This window comes from Neltuma alba, unplaced genomic scaffold (genome assembly GCF_004799145.2).
Source record: "Neltuma alba isolate B1F8T4 unplaced genomic scaffold, ASM479914v2 tig00011195_pilon, whole genome shotgun sequence".
Lineage (NCBI taxonomy): Eukaryota > Viridiplantae > Streptophyta > Magnoliopsida > Fabales > Fabaceae > Neltuma > Neltuma alba.
In genome coordinates, this window is record NW_021635919.1 from 29,779 (window position 1) to 54,262 (window position 24,484).

The following is a 24,484-nucleotide window of genomic DNA, read 5'->3' on the forward strand; positions in this document are numbered from 1 at the left end:
GAAAACACGTACGTCATTATCCCGAGAACATATATATTTAGCATACTGATGATGAATATCACATTAACCAACAACTTCTTCTACCCAATTGCCATTGTACATTAGCCATTGGTCTATACTTTCCAAAACATTTCCCCATGACAACTTCTTCCCACTTCTGTCTCATGTGCTCCCAACATCAATCCTTTCCCTCCTTCGACATTTGATCCCAAACCCCATCAATATCACTTGTATTTCAAAGCTCTTGGAGTCTCTGGGAATTCGATGAACAATATCGGCAGCAGTATAAACCATGTCGTTCTTTAAGTTCGATGCTTCTAATCTTATCTTTGGAATTGAAATAAGGTAACTCACAGTCTAGACAACAATGTACAAGCAGATATAATTTGTTATGCTCGTGACTTACATATATATAACATAGCCAAGGGATAAAAAATAAAAAAAAAGGATCGAAACACAAACGTGTGAGGTAAGGAGGTAAGATCTTCACCTGCAGGAAAGGAGATCCAGCTGACTCTAGTCTTTCTGGATCTCAAACTCAATCTAATAATAAAAGTAAGTGAAAAGTACCTGAACTTGCTTCAACACGATAGCCAAATGAAAAATGGATGTTGTTGCCATCCGAGTCTCCCTCAGTGAGCAGCTTATTGGTGTCATGAGTATCCAAAGCCACCAAATCTTCAAGGATCTCCAAGTGGTTGTGCATCACACATAAGTGGAAAATATTTTTCCCTTTGTCATCATGCAACCTCAAAGACTCTGGCTTTGCTCTAATCAGCTCCAACACAACCTCTCTTCTTCCTCTTATAACAGCACAGTGCAGAGGGATTCTGTGTTCTTGGTCACGAACCAAGCATGCCTCTCCACGAGCTAGCAACAGTTCGCTCACAATGTGGATGTGGCCCTGTGGAGAAGCCAAGTGAAGAGGTGTGCTTTGAAATGAGTCCAACTCAAGGGCGAGTTGGGAACAGTGAGCAAGAAGGGTTCTGGTACATTCAAGGTGGCCGAGTAAAGCCGATATGTGCAAGGGAGTTTCAAGGAGGGTTCTTCGTGAGGATAGTCTGTGCAAGATCAATGAGTCTTGCTGGAGTAGTGTTTTCAAAGTTGACTCAGAGCCATTTTGTGATGCATCGTATACATCCCTCATTCTCTTTTCTTCACTGTTACCAACTATTGCTATTTCCATTTTCGGGTGTTGACGTGGCCGTGTGCGTTTGCTTGTTAACTATTTATAGACCAACCCCTAGCTGCCAAACCAACACTCAACAAAACCTTCTAGTCCTTATCAACAGAAAATCAATACAAATTGTTAAAAGTATTAATCAGCAGTCTGCAAATTAGTGCATAAGTTTAGTTGACAATATGACTTTGTTTCAGAAGGACTAAACTTAGGTCAAGTTAATTAGGTCCATTATGTCCAGGTTTCCAATCAACTTTTGCCACCTGTATTAGTCTTTACTTAACCCCAAGTCTACCGTTAAACTACCGTCAAGTCCTTTCTTCTTCCCTCCCATTTTTCTTCAATGATCCATTTTCGACTTCTCCATTTTCATCATCTTCACTACTCCTCAATATATCAGCAACCAATAACAATCTTCTTTGATTCGATTCACTCTTATTCCTCTCCTCTAAGTTCCTAAGGAACCCATCTCTAAATTTCCTATTCTGAACCCCAAATCACTATCACTGTACCTGGCTATCGTTTCTGCACTGGTATTCCAACGCAAGCACACTCACGCTCTGTGTTTGAAATTCTCTTTTTGACTTGGTAAATCACCAGGAGAAGAAGAGGAAGATGTGTTGGATATGACGATATCGAATCTGCTTAAAGAATGACTCGAATGCGATGAGCCGAAAACACTTGCTGGGATGCCGATGAGAGCAACTATGAGGAGAAAGAGCAGTAATGAAAGGGCGTTATTGTCACCGGCGGTGGCAGCAAGCTGGCAACTCCGATGGCAGTAAGAAAAGGTGAAGGAGGAGAGGGGAAATAACGGAGCACAATTGAGGGAAATATGAAGCTTCAAGTTCCTTGAGGACAACCTCCATGAACAGCATCTGCAAGCATCCAGTTTTCGGAGAAGAACACATACTTAAAAACAATTATCGGCTTTTTTTTATAAAAAAAATGGTTTCCAGAACTAACGGCAGTTTAACAGTAAATTTGGGGTTAAATAAAATTATAACAGGTGGCAGAAGCTCATTAGATACTGGATATAATGGACCTAATTAACTTGACCTAAGTTTTATCCGTTTCAGAAAACCCAGAATAAGAGAGTCCGCATGCCCTGCTCATAAATTGGACATGCTTGTCCCCTAAACAGCAGCATTTGGGATAAGCCAGTTAACTTTTTTTTTTAAAAAAAAAATTGTGTGCCTTTTATCATTTTTTTTTTGGGTTAACTTGGATCCATCAACCCGCTGAGTTATTTTTTCAGTAACAATCAATATTTTAAATTAATTAATTTTTGATCCATTCAACATTTTAAGTTAAGCAGCACTTAGTCTTCTAAACTATTTTTTTATGTGTATAATGCATAAAGTATTTTTTTAAGTAGCACTCAATATTTTAAATTAATTTTTGGTTCTATCAAGTAGAAATGAGCAACTTAAACTTAGGATACCGGGCACTACTAGAAAAAGTACTGGTGTGTTTCATGCATAAAAAATTAGTTTATTAGGATACTGAGTGCTATGGAGAAAATAATTCAGTATGCCGGATGCACCAAAAATTAATTAATTGAAAATATTGAGTAATACTAAACAATCTTTTATAATACTAGGTGCTGCTAAGAAAATAATTGAGGGAGTAAAATACAACTTAACCCAAATAAGTAAGAAAAAATAAAAATTAATAAAATGTTCAAAACATTAAAAAAAAGATAAATGTGTAAATTTATCCCTGATCTTATTTATTAGGTACATGCAGCACCCCGATCTTTTTAATTCAATTTTACTTATATATGTAAATTTATCCCTGATCTTATTTCTTAGGTATATTCAACACCTCAATTTTTTTAATAGGGCAATTTTACCCATAATCCCTCTTTAAGGTATAATTTTACCTGTAATCTTTTTTTTAGGTACAACTTTACCCTTAATCTTTGGTGTACAAAAAAATTATGAATAAAATTGTACCGCTAAAAAGATTCAGTGTTGGTTGTATCTGAAAAGTAGAACTAGGAATAAATTTGCACTTAAAAAAAAACAAAGTGCCTAGCTCATCCCAAAACGCTGCCGTTTGGGGGACGAGGACTCCCTGCTCATTGATATCCAAGAAAGGGGACCAAGTCAGTACAGGCAAGCAAGTTCGGACTAATTTCAGAAATTAGGACTGAGTAAGAATTGAGGAGTGAGGAGGGAAAAGGGAAGCCAGGAGAGAGAGACTAGACCGAGGACTGACCTGAGGATGGAGGAGGGAGAGATTGGAGACTGGAGAGAGTTCGAGTTCGAGGCGATAGCTCTAAGTGCCTGGGGGAGGGAGGGTGAAGTTTCTTACCTAAGCAGGTTTGAAGTTTGAACGTTTATGCGGTTGATTGAACGCTCGACCTTTTTTTTCCCCAAAAAGGAAAATTATTTTAAAAGTACAATTATTAGACTTGACTTAAAACAGTGACATCGGTGTCCCGTTCCGCCTTTAATTTCGGTTTTATTTAAATAATCCATATAAAATCAAGATAGTTCTAGTAAATATCAGCAAGCACCCTCATGCATCTTCCTGTAACATACAAGTTGTTACTTGTTTTATTGATTTACAAAAGCAATAAAATATAATCACTGGGAGATGTCACATCACTTGCCTAACAATATGCTCTTTCTTTATCTTTAATCACAACATGCTTCCAGGATATATTGAACCCCGTATTGCTTGGACTCTACAATGTATACTACTCAACAATAATATTGGTTAGGTTAATACTTTATTGGGGAGGCATTATTATTATTGTCATTACCTCCTGTCATCAACATAAGATCTAATTATTAGCTAATTTAAAAAAATTAAAAAAATTATTAAATTAGTATAAAATATTTATATTTATTATTTTTCTCCAAACTAATTTACTTCATTTATAAATTGATATATAATCTAATAATACACATAAATATCTTAGAGAAATCATGTAACATCTGCTTCCTAAGTTTACCATCAGATATCAATCTGGAGAATTTTTTTTTCTTCCGTAATGCGGATTAAGGAGCTGCTCATCCATGCCGTGGCTGTGGAGGTGGAGGCTGTCACCGCCTGATAGAGGCAGAAGCCGGGCCACTGGAACTATTTGTGTCGAGTGTCTCAATTCAATTAAAAGAGGAGGGGAGACAACTTAGATGCCAGCAAAAAAATCGAAAGAGTCGTGCCATTCAAAATGAAATTTTTCTAAGGTTCATTGCTCAATTTTGCATGCTCCAACTTAGTTAACTAATTTTTGTATTACTTTAGATCTCCAACTTGGTTTTTTTTTTTTCCTAAGCACATGTATCTTATTATTGAAAACAATTCTATTTGAGGCACTATTAAGTACTCATATGGGTACCTTTTCCAGTGAGGATTTAAACATGAGTTTGTTAATTTGTAAAGAACTAACTCTTTTTATTATACCTAATTCATAATATGGGAGAAATGATTCTGCATAACTCTTTGATATCGGTATCCATAACGGCCCATACTTCCTAGGCCGAGTATTATCATATTTTGGCCCACTAGTAATTTCCTACTGCTCCTCATTAATGCGAAGCCCATTCATTGCATAATTGGATTGTTGTGTATGTGTCTTGGGCTCTTGGATGATGGCTGATAGCTCTCCATTTGTTAATGGAGCTCTATTCAAATAACTTAAAAATAACCAACAAGTGTTGGTCCAAGTGGAAGGGACTTGAGTTCCTTAAACATCATGTCCTGGGTTCGATTCTTGGGGCGGTGTGTATGGAAAAAACACTGTTGGGAGGGGTTCCCGCTACGGCGCCTGACAGTACCCCGAGAGATTAGTCTCTTACCGTTCGGGTGGGAGGATACTCTGGGCAACCAAAAAAAAAAAAAACTTCTTATTTTTCAGTTAAAGTCAGTTGGATTCAATAAATATGTTGCCGATGTAAATTTCTTTACCACAATACTCTCATTTAATAATTGACTATAGTGACTCTTAATAACTGATTATTTGAAGAAATATTTTTTAATGAGGTAAACAATAATAAATAATCTAAAACAACAGTTTTTCCACAAATAACATAAAGAAAACCCTTCAAAAGTTCTTTTGTTTAAAGGATGTAACAACACGTCTCATGACAATAAACCCTTCAACAGTTTTTAATATTATTCATCATGTAATACGTCTAATGCTGGATTCCAATCAATTACCAACTCCCACTTACAAAATCGACATCAGGAAATTAAAATCTTGTGGCAATGTCAGAGCATTTAAAACTTCTGATTAAGTAAAACTAACTCAGATCACTGTAGAAAGAAGCATCAATTCTTATGTTTGGCCCAAGACTATGACAACATATTCTAAAGATCCCTAGCAGAGCACAGTTAGAAAACGTGCCATGTATCAGAATAACTGAGCTCTGATCTCATAATCATTGAAATTCATAGAACATATCTGACACAAGTCTGAATGAAAATGAGATACTGAAGTAAATAACACAGCAGAAGATATAATTTCAGAGAGAAGTAGACGAAAGACGCCACAGAGGGAGGAGAAGAGACATGGCAAAATGTGGCATCTAATTCACTGGCAGCATCATGCATTTTGGATTCCGCTCCTCGGAAACGACAAAACATTAGCCGACAGCCAGTTGGGCTTCTTCCCCCTTCTGATCTTGAGCCAAAATGCGAAGCGCAATGTGGACAACACAGCAACAATCCCAAGCATCCCAAACCAAAACAAAAGTGATCCGGAAATCACTCTAGTGGGTGAGTCGAGAAGCGAAAAATTTGGATTCACCATGGAGAGGGCTTGAAGGTACGTGAGTGTTAAGAATGTGAGAGTAATACACGTGCCAACCGATAACACCCATATCACTGGTTTATGCCTCAAAGGAACTCCACTTACGAGTATGAGGGTGATACACAGAGATCCAATGAAACATATGGTATTGTACCTTTGGTAGCGACGAAAAGCAGAACTAGATTTAACAGCTGAAAGTGCTTTTCCAGGGCATGCTAGTACGTAATTTTCTTCATCAAATAAGCAACCGAAGGGATCCTCACCTGGAGCCACAGCTTGCTGAACAAAACCACCAGGAGGGTTAATCAAAGCTTGAAAGGTTATAGTTGCGATCATTGTAGCCACTAGACTCAAATTCCCTCTCATCTTTTCTAGCCGTTTAGTGTCGTTATCACTTAATATGTGTACCAGAAGCCCAAGAATCTTTCTCCAACCGTTGCGCTGATGAGTAGTTTTGATGCCAGGAGTTGAGGTTGTGGGCTCAGTTCCGTTCAACATGCCTCGTATCTCGAGGGTCTTGAAGTCATCTGGAACAAGCTCCACAATATCATGGACTGTTAAACCAAGCTTGTTCTTCAACCCTGCTGCTGCTTTTTGCCTCACTTCAGGTATTGAAAGGAGGTACCTGACGGTCTGATTGATTAAATAGTGAACGTGTCAGAATATTGTGCGTGGCGGAGCTAAATATGATTGAGTAGTAAATTGTGATTTTCAAACACCACTAACATCTATCAAGAACCAACCAGTTTGCAGTTTTACTTCTTTTACAAATCACTAAAGAGTAAAGAGTACCTCAACTTGCTTCAGCATGATAGCTGAATGGAGAATGGTATTCTCAGCGCGATCAGTACTATTGAAGTTGAGAAGCTTGCCGGTAGTGCGAAGCTCCAGTTCTACTAAGGCTTTCAAGGTTTCGAGGCGATTGTGCTTAATGCATAAATGGAACATCGTCTCCCCCTTGTCACGAACATCCAGAGATTGTGGCTTCAGTCTGATCAACTCTCTCACAACCTCTACTCGCCCTCTCATCACCGCATAGTACAAAGGAATTCTTCCTTTGTCATCACGGTACAAGCATGGATCACTATCAGTTTCTACCAGTTTCCTCACAATTTCAATGTGACCCTCTGCCGAAGCCAAGTGGAGGGCTGTCCTATTGGAGCAGTCCAACTCAGTGGCTAGTTTGCGATTGAGAGTGAGAAGTTGCTCTGTGAATTCACGGTGGCCAAGAGAAGACGATATGTGTAAAGGAGTTTCAGCGAAGTCAGAAAGTGAAATTTTGTGGAAGATTTGCGAGTTTTCTCGTACCAATGATTTTAACATTGATACGTCCCCTTTCTTTGATGCCTCATAAAGAATGCTTATTTGGTCGCTTTCTTGTTGGGACATTTTGATGATCCAGAAAAGGGAAGTCTTGAGAAGCCTCTGTTAATGAAGAACTTAAACTTCAAATGGCTTTCTTGCTTCTTTCAAAAAGTACAGGCTGCATATATAATTGATGTGAAATGCGAGTTCTGAGAAATTTCCGAGTTGTTTTAGGCTGCGATTTATGTAAGGAATTGTCATAGACTTATCTTCTACATCGCCATCTCTTCCAAGTCATTTCAAGGTTTGTTCAAGGGAACTTCGATGTTATTTCAGATTCAGTTAAATCTTAAGAAGTTTCTTTGAGGAGGACCAAGTTGAGCAGTTATAAATTCAAAGCCGACTGATCTGTATTCCAAATTGATGAGCTGAACATAAACGGCACATGAAAACGTTAAAACTTTGGGCCTAGTTCGACGGATTATGAAACAACTTCAGTATTGCACACCAAAACGGGTCCCAACAAAGATTTGGTCGAAGAAAGTTGAAAAGATTTGGTCGTAGAAAAAGTTGGGATGAAATTAATAATTCTCACAGAATGAATCACTATGTGAAAAGTCGAGATAATTAATGCTCATAAGGATGAACTCCAGACTGAATCTACACAATATAGGCCTCTGTTATTATGTTTTGTATGGCCTGTATATGTGTCTAATTGTATTTCCATGACTATTTTTTTTTAGAATATGTTAAAAGTAATATAAAGAGAATAAAAAAGGAGTATTTTTTTTTAGTACAAATGATTAAATGAGATAACTTAATAAAACCAATTCGCATTATATATACACACATATATAACTAGCTACTTTTTTTTTTTACCAAATAAAACTAACTAATATTTAATTCTTCCTTGAGAACAATTGGGGTTTCATATTTTGGTCAGTGATCTCAAAAATTAGTTTTCCATTCCTTGATAAAGAATATTCCTACGCACCGACGTGTTGGAAGGCGACATCCATGGCGGCCTGGGGCCACAGCGGAGAAGCAGCCCCTCGAAAGGATAAAGAGAGGCGGTGAAAGGAACATGGTTGTTGCATATAACTAATGTTTAATGCAAGTTGACATCATCTTCCACGTAGTTCCAAAGTGTTGATCAATGATCAGAGAGTGATCTTTTGTCAAGAGTCTAAATAGATAGCAGCGTCCTAGTTCGTTAGTGTCACATCATTTACGCGACTCACATGATGGCATCACCTCAGTCATATTCAAAATAAATGATACGACTTGAGACATTGACTCTTACCATGATCAGCGTGCGCGTATTTGGAGGGAAGTCCATCTTTTTCTTCTCCTTCTTCTCCTCATCTTTCTATATTCCTCTTTCTACCTACTTTTTGTTTTTAATGCAATCACATGCTTCAAAAGGCTGCTAGTAAACCCGGTATGACTGGGACCCTATAGCACTACTCAACAATAATATTAACCCGTCTTTAATATTAAAACTAATTGTATGTTAAATTTAGTTCTTAACATAATATTTTATTTTTTATTATTTTAAAATATTATTATTGATTGTAAGGGGTTTCTACTAAGAAATAATTCTAATAATCTAATGCTCGTGAAACTCACCACCATTTAATTAAAAAATCATTTTCATTATATAATTTGAGGATTAATTAAGAAAAAATTGGTAACAAATTCCTCATTAGAAAATTAATTGGCAAATGGTTTATAGAATGATGAGTTGCAAAAAAGAAGATAAGATGCACATCAAAAAAGTTGGGTTGCATATAGGGAGATGATTTGCACAAAACATTATTTGGTTACAAGAGACTAATTTGCACATAAAAATGATAACTTGCACATAAGAAAAGATGGCACTAAAGGACTTTCAGCAATGAAGTCTCATAACCATGTCACCGCTAAAAGTATTCAGCAGCTACTTAATGTTGTCATTAAAAAGGACTTTTAACTACTACAATTTCAATAGTGACACAAGTCTATTTTAACTTATTATTATTATTATTTTAATTTTTATAAAAAAGATATGATTTGTTATAACAAAATAAAGTATTTTCCCATGTTGGTGTGTTAGAGAGAGAGAGAGAGAGAGAAGGTTAGAGAAATAATATGGTGTGTGTGTGAGAGCAAGAGAGAGGGGAGGAGGAAGGAATGAGTGTATATGAGAGTGAGATATTATAATTATGTGTGTGAGATAGAGTTAAATAATCATGATAAAATTTATAATTAAATTTTATTATTTTTATATACTATTCTCATATTACATAATTATAAATATAAATATTAAAATAAATAATATAATAGCTTAAATAATTAAAATAATATAAAATAATATTGTATGAATTTTATTTTTAATACAAAGTGGATATTATAAATAAATATTTTAATCAACCAAAAAAATTAAATATAAATATTTAATAATATTATTATTTAATAATATTTAATATAATAGCCCTAGTGACAACTTTTTTGCTTGTTTAGATTGGGTTGAAATTTTGATTTAGCCATAAGCTGTTAAAAAAAGTTTCAAATAATCGTCATAAATCAATTTCATAATCATTTAATGAATCATAATTCAAGACAATTTATTTTACCAATAAATTTTATCCGAAGTTTATCTTCCTACAGTTAATTCAAACCCACGTGAGTGGATAGCGTTTAGTAAAATGCTTGTTTTGAGGTAATCATTGCTCCAATACATGGCCACCCAAAAAACGAAGTGATCGCCCCTGCTAATGGAATTATTATATATCCTGAGCTCTTGGATGACATGGCTGAGGGCAAAGAAGAATCTCGAAGAATTTGTCAATGGAGTTTTATCCAAAGAACTGAAAAATAAAGAGCCTATTGTCTTTTGATTATGTTTCTGCCTATTTCTAATACTTCTTCATTCTTAATTTTCTGCAAATCCTCCACCTTTCTTTTTTATAAGAGAAGAATAACTAATTTTTAAAAATTAAGAAAGGTAGTTAAGGTCAGTTGGGTTTTTATAAATATGTCAAAATTGTAAATTTCTTTACCAAAATATTCTCATTTAATAGTTGAGTGTAGGGCTGTGCAAAAACCCAATGGTCCGGTATGGTCCGGTTCAACCCGAGCAAACCCGGTCCAGTCTGGTCTAGAAAAAATTAGCCCGAAACAAGACTGGACCAGACTAGTCTCATCGGGCTGGATTGGACTAAGGACTGGCCCCTCAGACTAGTTAGTCCAGTCCTGTCTAGCTCGGTTTTTTTTTAATTATTATTTATATAATTTTAATTTGGTTTAATTTTTCTATATAAGTTTTTTGTCTATTCAAATAATCAAGATTTATTTATTAACTTCCTAAGTAATGAGCATGCATATATATTTCTACAATATAAGATCTATATTAATGAGGATTAATTAATAAAACATGACATTATTGAGAAATTGAAAGAGAATGATTAAATTTGATGAACTTTGGATTAAAATATGTACACAATTTTATATAGTAAGTTACAATCTTGTCTCCTATTGAAGGAAAAAAATTAAAAAAAAAAATAAATTTAGGTCCTAGATTGCTTGGAGTGGTCCAGGCAGTCTAGAGGACCAAGTCCAGTCCAACCCGACCTCAGGTTGATACTGGATTGGACCAGACCTCGGGCTGTCTTTTTCAGCCCGAGGTCTTTATTGGACCAGACTTCGGGTTGATAACAAACCTGGTCCAGTCTGGTCCATGCACACCCCTAGTTGAGTGGTTGTTTTTAATAATTGATCCAATTTTGATTTTAATGAAAAACTAATCAATAATCTAAACTGGAGTTTTTTTTCCTTAGAAATAAGATTAAGAAAATCCTTCAAAAGGTCTTAATAAAGAATCACATTTAGGAAGTACATAACAATCTCACTTGTCACTAGTGGTTGAATTACGTACTATTTCTAGTTCTAATTATAAGATCTTGTTTGTTATAAATGGGATCTTATAATTAGGACTGGAGATAGTATTACAATAACTAAACCTAGCATGGCCTCCTTTGAGAAGTGCTCACCAGAAACACTTGGCCTAATCGATTAGCTACTCATGGGCTTGGATGAAGTTCCACGTACTATGGCTCTGATGCAATTCTACCATAGCAGCCATTGAAGATGAAGACGAAGGCGAAGAATGGGAGAAGACAGAGATGGAGATGTGTGAGACTGAGAAAAACCAAGGGATCGTCCAAGTGAAATTTCGAACAAGTGGACATATATGTGTGTGTGAATGGGTATGTCACGGATTGATCAGTCGAGGCTGTCATACTGTTGGTCTTTCAGGCACAATAATCTCTAATTACCATAATTAAGCCATATTATAATGCTAAAAACCCAAGATAAAGTATGGAAAACCATCACATATATTAGTGATATTCATCAACAATACATGTGTTTGTATGTATTTTACTCTCCCATAATATTTGTCGCTGCTGAAAATAATGCCTAAGAAGAATTGGCTTCACTAACGCCACGTCATTGTCACCAGCCGCCACGTCATCGTCGCTGGCCGCCACTTCATCACCGCCAGTGCCATGTCATCGTCGCCGGCCACCACATCATCACCGTCAGTCACCACATCATCATCATCGACGACCACATCATCACTGTCGACTGCCACGTGATTGCCACATCACTCCTTCTCACCACGTCATCATTCAAATATTTTCACCTTAAATGTGTCTTCTTCAAGGTTCGAACTCGTGACCACCTCCTTTCGTGTTCAATCTTCTTGCCGCTGAGCCAGATTGAATTTGTTTATTAATATTGTAAAATAAAATATATATTATTATATTACACTTTCAGCAGCGACAAAAAATGTCACCGCTGAAGGTCCGCTTTCAGTGGCGACACTTTTGTTGCCGCTGAAAGTCTTAGTTTCAGCAGCGAACTTTCAGCAGCGACAAAAAAAGTCGCCGCTGAAGGTTCACTTTCAGTGGCGACACTTTTGTCGCCGCTGAAGGCCTTAGTTTCAGCAGCGATCTTTCGGCAGCGACAAAAAAAGTCGCCGCTGAAGGTCCACTTTCAGTGGCAACACTTTTGTCGCCGCTGAAGGCCTTAGTTTCAGCGGCGATCTTTCGGCAGCGACAAAAAAAGTCGCCGCTGAAAGTGGACCTTCAGCGGCAACTTTTTTGGTCGTCGCCGAAAGTCATCGCCTAAAGTCTGTTTTTTTGTAGTGATTGGACAATGCTAAAAAGATAGCACATTTGCCTTATAAGTTATAACTATATATAGATACCGCAAGTGTACATTACTTAAAAATAGATAGTGGCAAATTAAAACTGATCCCACAAACAACTTAGCTAACCATAAGCAATTAGACAATAAACATTATTGTTTCATTTAAGCTGAAAAATTAATATTGAATTTGAATTGATTGAAGTGTAATTAAATTAAATTAAATAAGTGTTATCAAATTAACAAACGCAAATATTAAAAAAAAAACAACTTTGAGTCACTAATCTACTGTCTGCGTCTCAGATTTTATCTCCACTGAATTAATTAAATTTTATCAGTTGATCTAGAGTCTTAATAATTATAAATACATGTCGGTCTACTTATAATTCAACCTCAATTAATAATGTAATATCTCACATAATTATATAAGGAGCAAGTTAACCTAATTTCATGCTAATTTGATTATGTAGAACATCTAGGTATATGTCTGCCCTAAATGTGAATTAGATTAAATCTAATTTCATATTACTTAATCTCATAGTCTGTTGTTTAATATTCCCTTTGTCAAGTTCAATTTTAAATTCTCAAAGCAAGCTCAATGGCGACGAAGCAAGTTACAACAAACCCAGAATTAACTAAACTGAATTAAAATTAAGTATAACTAACAAGTGGGAATAATCTCTAAATCACAGACAACTTCATAATTTCTCTGGGTTGTTTATCGAACTAGTCAGACATGGCTTTGAGCAAATCTGAATTGAGCAACAATAAATTCGAAACAAAATGACATAATGGAATGGAAGAAGAATATAAACAGTGGAATGAATGAACTGAACGATAGTATGATGGAAAACGAAATGATTGCGAACTGAATGAGAAGAACCCAAAGCTCCAAACATGCAGTCTCTCCCGTCTCTAGCCAGAATCCAGCCTCTGATCTCCATCCTCTTCAGCTACTCTGTCGAGCTTTCTCTGAGAAGGAAAGGAAGAGCAGCAGCGTGCTCGTCATCGGTCTCGATCCACTGGCTCAGTCCGCTAAACTCGTCCCCTCCTCCAGGGAAGAAGAGAATGAACAGTCGCCTCCTTGTGCAGCTCGATCTCTCCCTCTCTTCATTATGGCTTCAGTTTCCCAAATCCGAACTCCTCAAAAAAAACGGTGGGCATCCGGCTAAGACAGAAGAAGAAAACATAATAAAAATAAAAGGAAAGAATAAAGAAAATAAACTAAAATAAAATAAAAATAAACTGAAATAAGAGAAGAGAAGATAAGATAACACAATCTTAACTCCAACGTCTAAGATATTTACAATGAAACAATCCCCCAATTAATGCTCCAAATTAATTTCTTTAATATATCACTCAAAATTCTAATGGTAACTCTCCAAAAATCACTCAAAATACCTTGTAAAAATACTCAAAACGAAGAGTTGTCACTTCATATCTATATATTTACATATATGCATCGATAATAAACTTCATTATTCATGATGTAATAGTTCTAATGCTGGATTCCAATCAATCATCAAGTTCCACTTGCAAAACCGACATCAGAAAAAAGAACTTGTGGAAATGTCAGAGTTTAACACCCCTACTCAAGTAAAACACAATCACAGAACAGTAAACATATTAATTTATTACCATGTGTAAGGCGAATAATAGAGAACTAACGAAAAGAAGTAACAAGACACACTTGAAGTAACAATAATCTAAAAACAATTCTTATGTTGGGCCCAAGATTTTAACAGCATATTCTGAAGAGATCCATAATTCAGAAGCCTGGCGGTTGTCATATGCTGTCGTTGCCGATGCTCGGATGAATCTGGCGCTTGAATTTTTTTCAACTACTTTTTCTTGCCTAGCCAAATAATAAGCAACATGTTATAAGCAGAACAGCCACACCTAGGAAGCCAATCCAAATCCTACGTGATACTCCCACCATTTTCCAAGCCGAGTCAAAAAGTTCACCATCTGGGTTCATCAAATAGAGGCCATTAATGTAGGTGGGTATCAAGAATGAGAGAGTTATGCGCATAGCATCCACATCACAGCCTTATGCTTGAGGGGAACTCCACTTACGAGTATAAGGAGGACAGTGAGAGATGAAATGAAAGCTGAGTTATTGTATTTTTGTGTAGGGAGGATGAAAATAAGGTGCGTATCTAATAGCTGATACTGCATCTCCAGGGCATGCCGAGCTATCATCTTTATTTAGATTCAAAGAATCCAAATGCTCATATTGGAGCTGCGTTTCCTTAGCGGGACCGGTTTAAGATGCAACCATATCTTCTCTGACTTTTTGGACATGTTAGGGCCAATGTTGAAGATCAAAGTAAAAAGCCAATGTTGCTTCGTAGAGAGTAATATATTTTTGACATGGCAAATCAAGCGGCCAGAAAGGTGGGCATCATATTGGGTTGGTCATGATACAATTAAGATAAAAATAGATTTTTCTTTTTCATAAATTGATTGATAAAGGCTGGTTCTCTACTATGCAAGCTAGCTTATGCTAGAGTTCAAGAGAGTACATGTACATTATATAAAAGAAAGGGAGCTATATGGTATTATAGACAGAAACTCAATTTTGTAACAATGTAATAGATCTCTCAACAAGTTCAAGGCTAGTGGATGCAAATGTATAGAAATAACTTATTTGAACTTTTCCTATGAATCCTCTATTTGTACGTAAGTTTTGATTCTAACAAGTAATATATCATTGAGTCTACCATATTGGCTGCTTCATTAATTCTATAGCTAATCCATTGGTGGAGTGACGAACCCAGCTTGTGCACGGGTCATTATATTGATCCAACTAGATATGACCAAGTGGGGTTAAAAGTTTTTAATTAATTTTTATTACTCTTTTGTTTTACATTTTTCTTTATTAAAATTTATAATCCCTTTTTTAATGTTTTTTTAAAATTGAACTCATAAAATTTGTTCCTCCTCTCTCTTTCTCTCCATTTCCTTCTAACCAAACATAAGGCTAGTATCATATGAGTAGTACATTTAACATTTTAAAGGACAAGAGAGTATGTTTGGGACGATAAAACAAAAAAAACGAGGGGGATGTGGAAAGTTGGAATGTTCGTATGAGATGACAGAAATGTAAATGAGCAAATATGGAAATCTGGATTATCTATATTGATATAAACATGAATTCAGGCGATATCAGCATCCGGATTACAAGATGAAATCACAGAATGACAGAGAAAACAGCAGAGAGGAAGAATTCACCAGAGAGGGAAATAGAATATCCAGAAAAGACGAAAAGATACAGAGAGAATCAGAAAAATCATCATATCAATCGCACCCTCTCCCTCTCTCCTCCAACGGTATTTATCCTTTAGGTCTCCCTCAGTTTCCATGTGAGCCTTTTCTCACGTGTGGTTCGACGAGGCCCTCCATCTGCATGATTCTCGGTTATCTCTTGGACTGGGTCATCCGTCTCAATCTGGCCCAACATCTCCTGATCTGTTCCATGGCCCATAACATCACCCCCTGGTGCAAAAAGGACCTTGTCCCCAAGGTCAAAATTTGGATAGAATTGATGGAAGTATGAAACTCGTGGACAGACTCCCAAGTAGGGGAAGAGACCCCCTACCACTAAATCAACACCTGTGGAAGTAAACGGTCCCCACCTTGAAGAGTCCTGGAATCCAGTACTGCTATCGGTTGAACAATAGGTCCCTCAAGATTAGTGAACAATGGAAGGGGGACATAAGGTGTAGGCAACGGTCCATGACATGGCGTGAGCATGGAGACATGGAAGACCGGGTGTATCTTAGCAAGTTGTTTCCCCAGCCCCCAGCCCCCAGCCCCCAGCCCCCACCAGTTGTTTTATTCAAGTGGGTGGCTAGAAATTCAGAGACTAAGTCTTGTTTGTAAAGAAGGTGGGGTTATCGACCGAACATTGGCAAGGGTAAAGGAAATATCCCAACTACTCCGTGGTCATGTTATGGTTACTCTGAAACTAACGCTGGAAATCAACTCAATCATAGTGAAATTGGTATTTAAACAATAGCCACAGGGTTAAAATGTTCTTCAAAGCACAAATATATACACACACACATATATATAAGAAACACAAGACATATATATATACACACACATATATTTGTATATAAGAAACACAAGGCCCCAATATTTAGAAATAAGAAGAAAGAGTATCGAAGAAAGAAGAAGGAGTAGTTACAGTTAAGAAGTTGCAGAAGAGATGAAGTTCAGTAGTTACACGACAGCGACGATGGCCAGAGAAGAAGAGTGAACTGGTAAAATAAAATCCATCCTCGCCTTCTCATGGTAACCCCTTTACTTAGATGATTTAATGATCCTAAAGGAGCTGGGCCTAGTTGGTGATCTAAAATAGAGCCCAAACCAAGAATCAAGGAGCCGCGTATGGCTGGAAGCTGAGAGAATTGGATTGTCAAGAGAATATTATTGGGCCGATGACTTTGGGCTTAGGGTAGCCAAAAGTGAAGATACATATAGACAAAAAGAAGACTGAAAAGAGGGTGGAATGATTTTGCAATCTCTCCTCTCCAAGTGCTCCCTTCCTCCCTCTGGAATTCTTCTTCTCTTCTTCTCACATTTCCCTTTCTGCATATTTTCTATTTCTAAATATGACAATATCCATATTGTCATGAGAACAATATAACATTTGCTTGATTTTTTTTTTTTTGGTTACCTTTGCTTGATATTTGTTCTGTTATTATATATACATGTATTTCTGAGTTTTGATTGTTATTGATGACCTATGCTTGTCAAAACCTTGGGCATAATTTTCAGCCATTTACTTCATCGACAGCCCAAATTCCCGTTTGGCCCATTTTCAATAAGATATGGTGGCACTTCATTAATTATTTTAAAATTTAATAATAGGGATTGGTCTAATAGAAGGAGTTAGTCCCTTACAATGTGGCAAGTCAATATTTGAATCCCCGTTGAGAAAGTTGCTAACATTTAGTGCCTAATAGTATCTCGAACATGATTGCTTCCAATAAGAGGATACCTCTCTTTAGCAAAAAAAAAAAAAAATTAAAATTTCTTTCTTTAAGGGAAAAAAAAAGGTTATAAAAATGGTTTATGATATCAACGAAATCAAGATCGAGGTGTAATTTCGTGGAGGAAAAGAAGGCTTTTCATACACATAAGCAAGTGAGAGGACCTTCAAAACTTGAAGCATATTAAGATACAAATCGTGTGATGAGGATGAGTGAAGATAAGGAAGACAGTACTGAAAACTTCTACAACACAGGCCATTCATTAAATATTTAAGAAGTGCACACACACACACACACACACACAAGGAACATTAACAGTAATCAACCCTGAAAAGTTCTACACACCTAAGACGCATCAATTGATTGAGATGATATCAAGCCTTAGCCGTGGCACGTGTGTTTACTTGACTTCTCTGATGCCAAGTTTCCCTTCAATTTCTTCACTTTTGTTATCTTGTCCTTCAATTTCTTCACCACCCATATAATAAACTTCACCGCATGGTATACACCAACCAGTGCATACAAGCCAATGAAAATTTGAGTGGCTATCATTACCCCCTTTCCGGTTTGCACAGAGTATGGGGAAATAAGTTCGAGGCCGAGAAAATAGGCGTTCAGAAGGCAGGTGAGAGCTATACACATGCCTATAGATAGCAGCCACAACACAAATCTATGTTTGAGAGGAACTCCACTTACAAGCAAGAGGGCAACACACAGAGATGCCACAAAAGAGATGGTATTATAGGTTATGAATTCGCCAAAGTAATATGGCTTACGATAAGCAAACATGGCCTGCCCGGGACAAGGTCCGTAAGAGCGGTCAAACCCAAAATTATCTCGGTACGGCAAGCAGCCGAGGGGTCCGTCATTGATAGAAGTGTTGTAACTGGTAGTGAGGTTGAAATCGGGATTGCTGGGTCTTATATTTTGTTGGATGACGCTTCCCGGAGGGTTAAGTGCAGCTTGAAAGGTTATGGTTGAGACGACAGTAGCCACCAGACTTAGATTCCCCCTCATGTCTTCTACCCAATCGCCATTATACTGGAGCCATTGGTCTATGTGTTTGAAAAAATTTCTCCACGACCACTTCTTCTTCATCCAACATGTCTCTTCCTTGCTATCAACATCAATCTTCTTTCTGCTTCCACATTTGATTCCACACTCCATCAATATGACTTGTATTTCAAGGCTCTTGGAGTCCTTGGGAATTCGATGAACGATATCTTGGGCCGTATAACCCGTGTCGTTCTTCAAGTTCAGTGCTTCTGATCTTATTTTTGGAATTGAAACGAGGTAACTCACAGTCTGAACATAACAACCAACAAGAAAATTAATTTGTTATGCTTGTGACTTGTACATAACAGAACCAGAAAAAGATCGAAAACGGTTATATATGTAACGTGATCAAACTCAAGCTAGCTAGTTATACAAGTAAAAAGGTACCTTGACTTGCTTCAGCATGATAGCCAAATGGAGAATGGTGTTCTTGCCATCCGAGTCTCTCTCAATGAGAAGCTTATTGGTGTCATGAATACCCAAAGCCATCAAATCTTTAAGGATCTCCAAGTGGTTGTACATCACACACAAGTGGAAAATATTTTTCCCGTTGTCATCATGTAATCTCACGGACCCTGGCTTTGCTCTACTCAGCTCCAACACAACTTCTCTTCTACCTCTTATAACAGCATAGTGCAAGGGAATTCTGCCTTCCTGGTCACGAACAAAGCACGCCTCTTCACCGTATTTCAACAACTGCTTCACAATGTTCATGTGGCCTTCTGCAGAAGCTAAGTGGAGAGGTGTGCTTTGTAAAGAGTTTCTCTCAAGGGCAAGTTCTGGTTTGTGAGAGAGGAGGGTTTTTGTGAACTCAAGGTGACCATGTGAAGCTGATATGTGCAGGGGAGTTTCTATGAAGACAGCTTGTGAGCTAATCTTCTGCAAGATTCCAGGGTCTTCCTGTAGCAGTGAGTTCAAGGTTGAAACACAGCCTTTATATATATGAAGCTTCATAGAGAACTCTCATCCTATCTTCTTCATGATGATGAGCAGTCTCTATGTTCATCAGCTCCGTCTCTTGCAAAGAAGAATGACTCGTCTGCTTCATCATTATGTGGTTGGTTTAATTACCGCGTGATGCAAGTTTAGGCTAACTTTGTGTTCCAATTTATAATGCTGTCTCGGGCCCCTTAACGGAATATTCTTTCAATTTTTTTCACTGTTTATGGTGTCAATAACTTCTGCGTTGTTTCGTGATAAAAATCTATTGAGACGGTTATTATTGAGGATTGATGATGATTACTATTGTTATTATTTTTCACTGCAAACAATTTCTTTCGGAAGTCCTTTTTTGTGTGCATGAATTTGATCAAGTGAACATTTCTTTGCTTTTCGTGATAAAATTCAAGTCTTCATTCTTCTGTGGTCGTTCAAATAATATAAATAAGACACATGTAATTATTAACCATATAAAATTTCTTGCTTACATATTTCGCTAAATATACAGTATATCTTTATTAGAGAAACGAAGGGGTGGAGGCTCCTGCATGCGCATTGATCTTATTTCTCAACGGTGTGATCATCAGCTACGGGATCAAGTGACCATCTATTTCTTTTCCTCTTTATAAGAAAAATTAATCCGGTAGGTATTTACTGTAATTTTCTTCAATTGCAACTTAAATTCTTATAGTTTATTTTTTTGAAAAATTATGATGTGTCTTTATAATTTGATTTATTATAGGCATTAATCCTTAGGTGTACAAATTATTAATTTTAATTTATATAATTTCATAAACTTTATGAAATAAAATTCATTTTATTTTGCATGGTTTTAAACACTTGTGTATTTTATAAATAAATGTTTTACAAAATTTATAAATTAAAGTTAACAAATAAAAAAATGTCTCAATTCAAATAAAATAAGTTACATCAATCTGATTTAAAATTGGCATAAATTACAGGAAAAATCATTTAAAAAAATACCAAAATAGAAAAATTGAACACAATAACCTGCTCACAAAAATATTTTCAAAACTCATGCCATTGTTGTCAAAACCTATGCAAATTTTGTTATGAGTCTTTATTTATTTATTTTTTATTTTAGTGGTCTTTTTCTGCGATTTTCCTTAAATTTTAGTCACCCGTCATTTCTTTTCAAATCTAAATCAAGTAATCACACGGACATGATTTTGTCCTAGGTGGTGTGACTACGAAACAAAGGCTTGCGGGTGATCTGATGATCATCATGCCGCTTATCATTATAATAAAATATGCACCATTTAAATCTAGTTTTAATGGTTTAAATTTAAAATTTTTAATTAATTATTTTTAAATAATAAATAATTTTTTAAAAAGATGATAGTTAAGAGATTATTTTTATTTTTATTCTATACAGATAAAAATAATTTTTTGACAAAATATGAAAAGAAAAAAATTAAATCTAAACTATTCAAATTAATACTGATTGGCCCGGTTGCAAAAAAATAAAGATTATTTGATGAGTACTAAAACTAAATTCTTTCAACAGAAGCACTTTTAGAATTGACGCCAAAAATATAACAAAATTATTGTTTTTTCTAGAAATATTTTATTTAAAGTATCAAATAAACGCTATAGGCATTTTTTTTTAATTTTCCAAATGAATATGATATATAATAATATAATTATAATATCTAATAAAAAAGCATGCGAATACAAACAAGTTTCCAAGCAGCTGAGAGGGGCCATTATTCAGATTTGGTCGTATTCTTCGTTTCTCGTGGCGAAAGGATACGGTCATGGGTAACGTGACTACGTGAGTTCAGAGCATCTTCCAAACTGGAGTGTTGATCATAGCGTGTTGTCAGAAGTCTAAATAAACTACAACGTCCTAGCTAGCGTGTTTTACAACATTTACATGACTCACACACGATGACATCACCTCAGTCATATTCAAAAAATTAAATGCCACGGCTTTCGACATTGACTCTTATCAGCGTGTATTTGGAAGGATGTGAATCATTTTCTATTCTCCCCTCCCCCTCCCCCATTTTATACTCCCTCTCGTTGCAATGTTTTTAAAAAGTCATATATAATACTATTTTAGTTATAAATATAAGATCTATTTTACAGTATAAATACACTATAAAATAGGTCTTATATTTAGGACCGGAATAGTATAAAAGATTATGTTATCTGTACATTAATATATTTATATGAGAGGTTGTGTTTTCATATAAATTAATATATATTTATATAAAGGATTATTTAAAAAGTAACAACACCAAAAAAATACCACGATTAATTTCTAAATGTATATATAAAAATGTTTGACTCGGTAAAAGGTTGTGTTGTTTTCTTAAAACAATCCTATATATTAAAAAATGTAATTCTTCATGAAAATGATATTAAATATTCTTTAGTTATTTAAATTATATTGGTTCATGAAATAACATATGACTCTGACTTTTTACTGAAGAGGTATTGCTTCAACAGGCATCTCTTTGAAGTATCACTCTATGATCTATATAAATCCCTCTCCATCACTTCATTTGCATACAACACAACACAAATACAGCAAGATCAAACTCGTTCCTTTTTCTTCAAGTGCGTGTAGAGATATAGAGTCAAATCATCACTCTGTAAAAATCATTGTTGTTTTACCTTGAATATTAGTAGTGTAGTAGTTTATATTCAAAAGTCTTTATTGTATCTTATAAATCCCTCTCCATCATTGCATTTGCATACAACACAACACAATACAAATACACCAAGATCAAACTCATTCCTTTTTCTTCAAGTGCACGCAGAAATAGAGTTAAATTATCATTCTGAAAAAGTCATTATTGTTTTGGCTTGAATATTAATAGTGTAGTTTATATTTAAAAGTATTTACTGTACCTTGAATGAAATGCGTTGGCCAACCAACATACACCCTATAAAATAAGAATAGGTGAGAGCAAATTAAGTTTTAAGGAAAGTACTACTAATGCCTTAAAGATATAGTGCATCACTTTTTTCTTGTACTTTTCAAAGAATCATTCCTGCCAACATCATACAAATTATAAAAAGTCTTGAATAAAATTTTGGTCTATGAACGGGGGTTTGGATTTAGTAAAAATTGCTTTCATGAGATTTTCACCTCATACAGCTCCTCGTTCAATTCTTTCAAAGTCATTGGATGATGAATTAAGATTTGAATTCCCTCTAAGAGATGTATTTATATTTAGTATCTGATAGTACCTCGAACAGAATTACCTCTAATAATAGAATACTTATACTTAAAAAAAATTCGGTTCAAAATATAAGAAGTCAATAGTGTAATTAATTTAGGTAAAAAAAAAGATGGGGTAATTGATGATGATTTTTTTATTTTTACTTTTATTATAAGGAGGAGGAGAGAATTTTAAATGAAATGATAATTTTCTAATTATATTTTTTTAATAAAAGTAAAATAAATAAGTTTTATCAACTTAAAATATACCACCTCCTGTTTTTAATATAAGAGTTAGTTAATTAATTTAATTAAATTAAAAAGACCACTTAAGTTAGTTATTTGTAATAAATAAGTGTTGTTTTTTCTAAAATATCTTTGTTAACCAAGTATATTAATTAGAATTACTATTATTACAAGAACTATCCTAAAAAAATAGATAAATATGAAAGATAAAGTGAATTAGTGTTTTATATTTAGGATCAAAATAAAAGTTAAATAATTTTTTTTAATTAAAAACTAGAGATAATATTTAATTCTTAATTTGTTCTTGTATTATGCACGGGACGGAGTGCTGCTCATCTCATCTTTATTCGTGATTTCTATTTTCCATGTTTACCCACTTCTTTTACCGATGCCAATTTAACATTAAAACATGCAATGGAATACAATTATTGCCAGACGGTCACAATCACGTGTTTGAAAAGGTTGCTAAACCCAGAATGATTGTGAACCCTTTTTTTTTTTTTTTTAATTAGAGGGAGTGGCGCTGACAGTTTAAGATCACGAGACACCCTGCCATTTAAGCAGAGCTTCTAGGCTAGGCTAGTAGGTTACAAAGTCATTAGTAATATTACATTAAGTTAAAAATGATTATAACAAAACATGCGATACGTGGCAACCAAGGTGACATGCTAAATCACCAAAAAAGAAAAGGAAAAAGAAAAAAAAATTCAGAAATGGAGATAAGTGTTGGGGCTTATTCAAACTTATTTCTACTAAAGCCAGAAAAAGGATGGGGATTTAGTAGTAACCAAGACATATTTTTCTGATTCTATTTATAAGGCATTTTCAACATGTTTTACACAGATTAAAAAACAATCTTAAACTTTATTGACTCTCATTTAAAATTTAATAACTTTTTAATTTTATCGTTATTTAATATACACTATATCTCATGTAAACAAAATCAACATAATAATAAATGAATGGTAAAATTGTGCATCCATACAAAAAATTTCTCTCAGTATTCTATAATATGACCAAAAAATCTCTCCTCTCTTCTCTCTCCTTTATAAATGGGACCAGAGGAGTACATCTCAACAAACCAATCAGAATTGAGTTTAACGAAAACAGTTAGTTCTTCACAACCTGACGAATCGATATTAAAATTTTTGTTGGTGATAAATATAATTTAAAGTAATTTATTTAATTTTTTTTTATCTTCCCAAATCAGTCAACTGGGTTTTATATTAAGACTAGGAGATAGTAATACTCAAGCACAAAATAGCAATCAAATTTATTAGCATGTGCAAGGGGAATAATGAAGAACTAACGCAATTTTATAGGAAGAAGTTACAAGACACGCATGCAATAACAATAATCTTCCATCCAATTCTTATGTTTGGGCCAAAAATTTGATAGCCCATTCTATAGATCCATAATTCATAGGCCTGGTGGTTGTCATGAGAATGTGAGAGTATAGCCACTTTACATGGAGAACGACTAAACACAATGGCGCCAGATATTAACTCAAACACAACATTTGTCCTCCCTCTTACAACTGCATAATGCAAGGGAATTCCACCTTGTTGATCAGGAATCAAGCAAGCATGGTCACAAGCTAGCAGTAACTC

At 35.3% G+C, this 24,484-nt stretch overlaps 2 protein-coding genes across 2 annotated transcripts; both read right to left on the minus strand.

Moving 5' to 3' along the window:
- Positions 1 to 235: 235 nt before the first annotated feature.
- LOC114762113 (ankyrin repeat-containing protein BDA1-like) lies at positions 236 to 1,186 on the minus strand. The gene is made up of 2 exons (XM_028951572.1): positions 571 to 1,186; positions 236 to 357 (listed from the first exon to the last, which is right to left on the minus strand). The coding sequence occupies exons 1-2, from the start codon at positions 1,184 to 1,186 to the stop codon at positions 236 to 238; spliced, it is 738 nt and encodes a 245-aa protein (XP_028807405.1).
- A 4,552-nt stretch (positions 1,187 to 5,738) lies between these two features.
- LOC114762115 (ankyrin repeat-containing protein At5g02620-like) lies at positions 5,739 to 7,439 on the minus strand. Its single transcript, XM_028951575.1, has 2 exons — positions 6,738 to 7,439; positions 5,739 to 6,578 (listed from the first exon to the last, which is right to left on the minus strand). Exons 1-2 carry the CDS (start codon positions 7,332 to 7,334, stop codon positions 5,739 to 5,741), a joined length of 1,437 nt encoding a protein of 478 aa, XP_028807408.1. The 5' UTR covers positions 7,335 to 7,439.
- Positions 7,440 to 24,484: the final 17,045 nt, after the last annotated feature.

Excerpts from the sequence above, each read along its gene's own strand:
- LOC114762113 (XM_028951572.1), bottom strand. The coding sequence starts at position 1,186 with ATGGAAATAGCAATAGTTGGTAACAGTGAAGAAAAGAGAATGAGGGAT. Across the intron at positions 358-570 it reads TCGTGTTGAAGCAAGTTCAG|ACTGTGAGTTACCTTATTTC; the intron begins GTACTTTTCACT and ends ATTGTTGTCTAG.
- LOC114762115 (XM_028951575.1), bottom strand. The coding sequence starts at position 7,334 with ATGTCCCAACAAGAAAGCGACCAAATAAGCATTCTTTATGAGGCATCA. Across the intron at positions 6,579-6,737 it reads TCATGCTGAAGCAAGTTGAG|ACCGTCAGGTACCTCCTTTC; the intron begins GTACTCTTTACT and ends TTAATCAATCAG.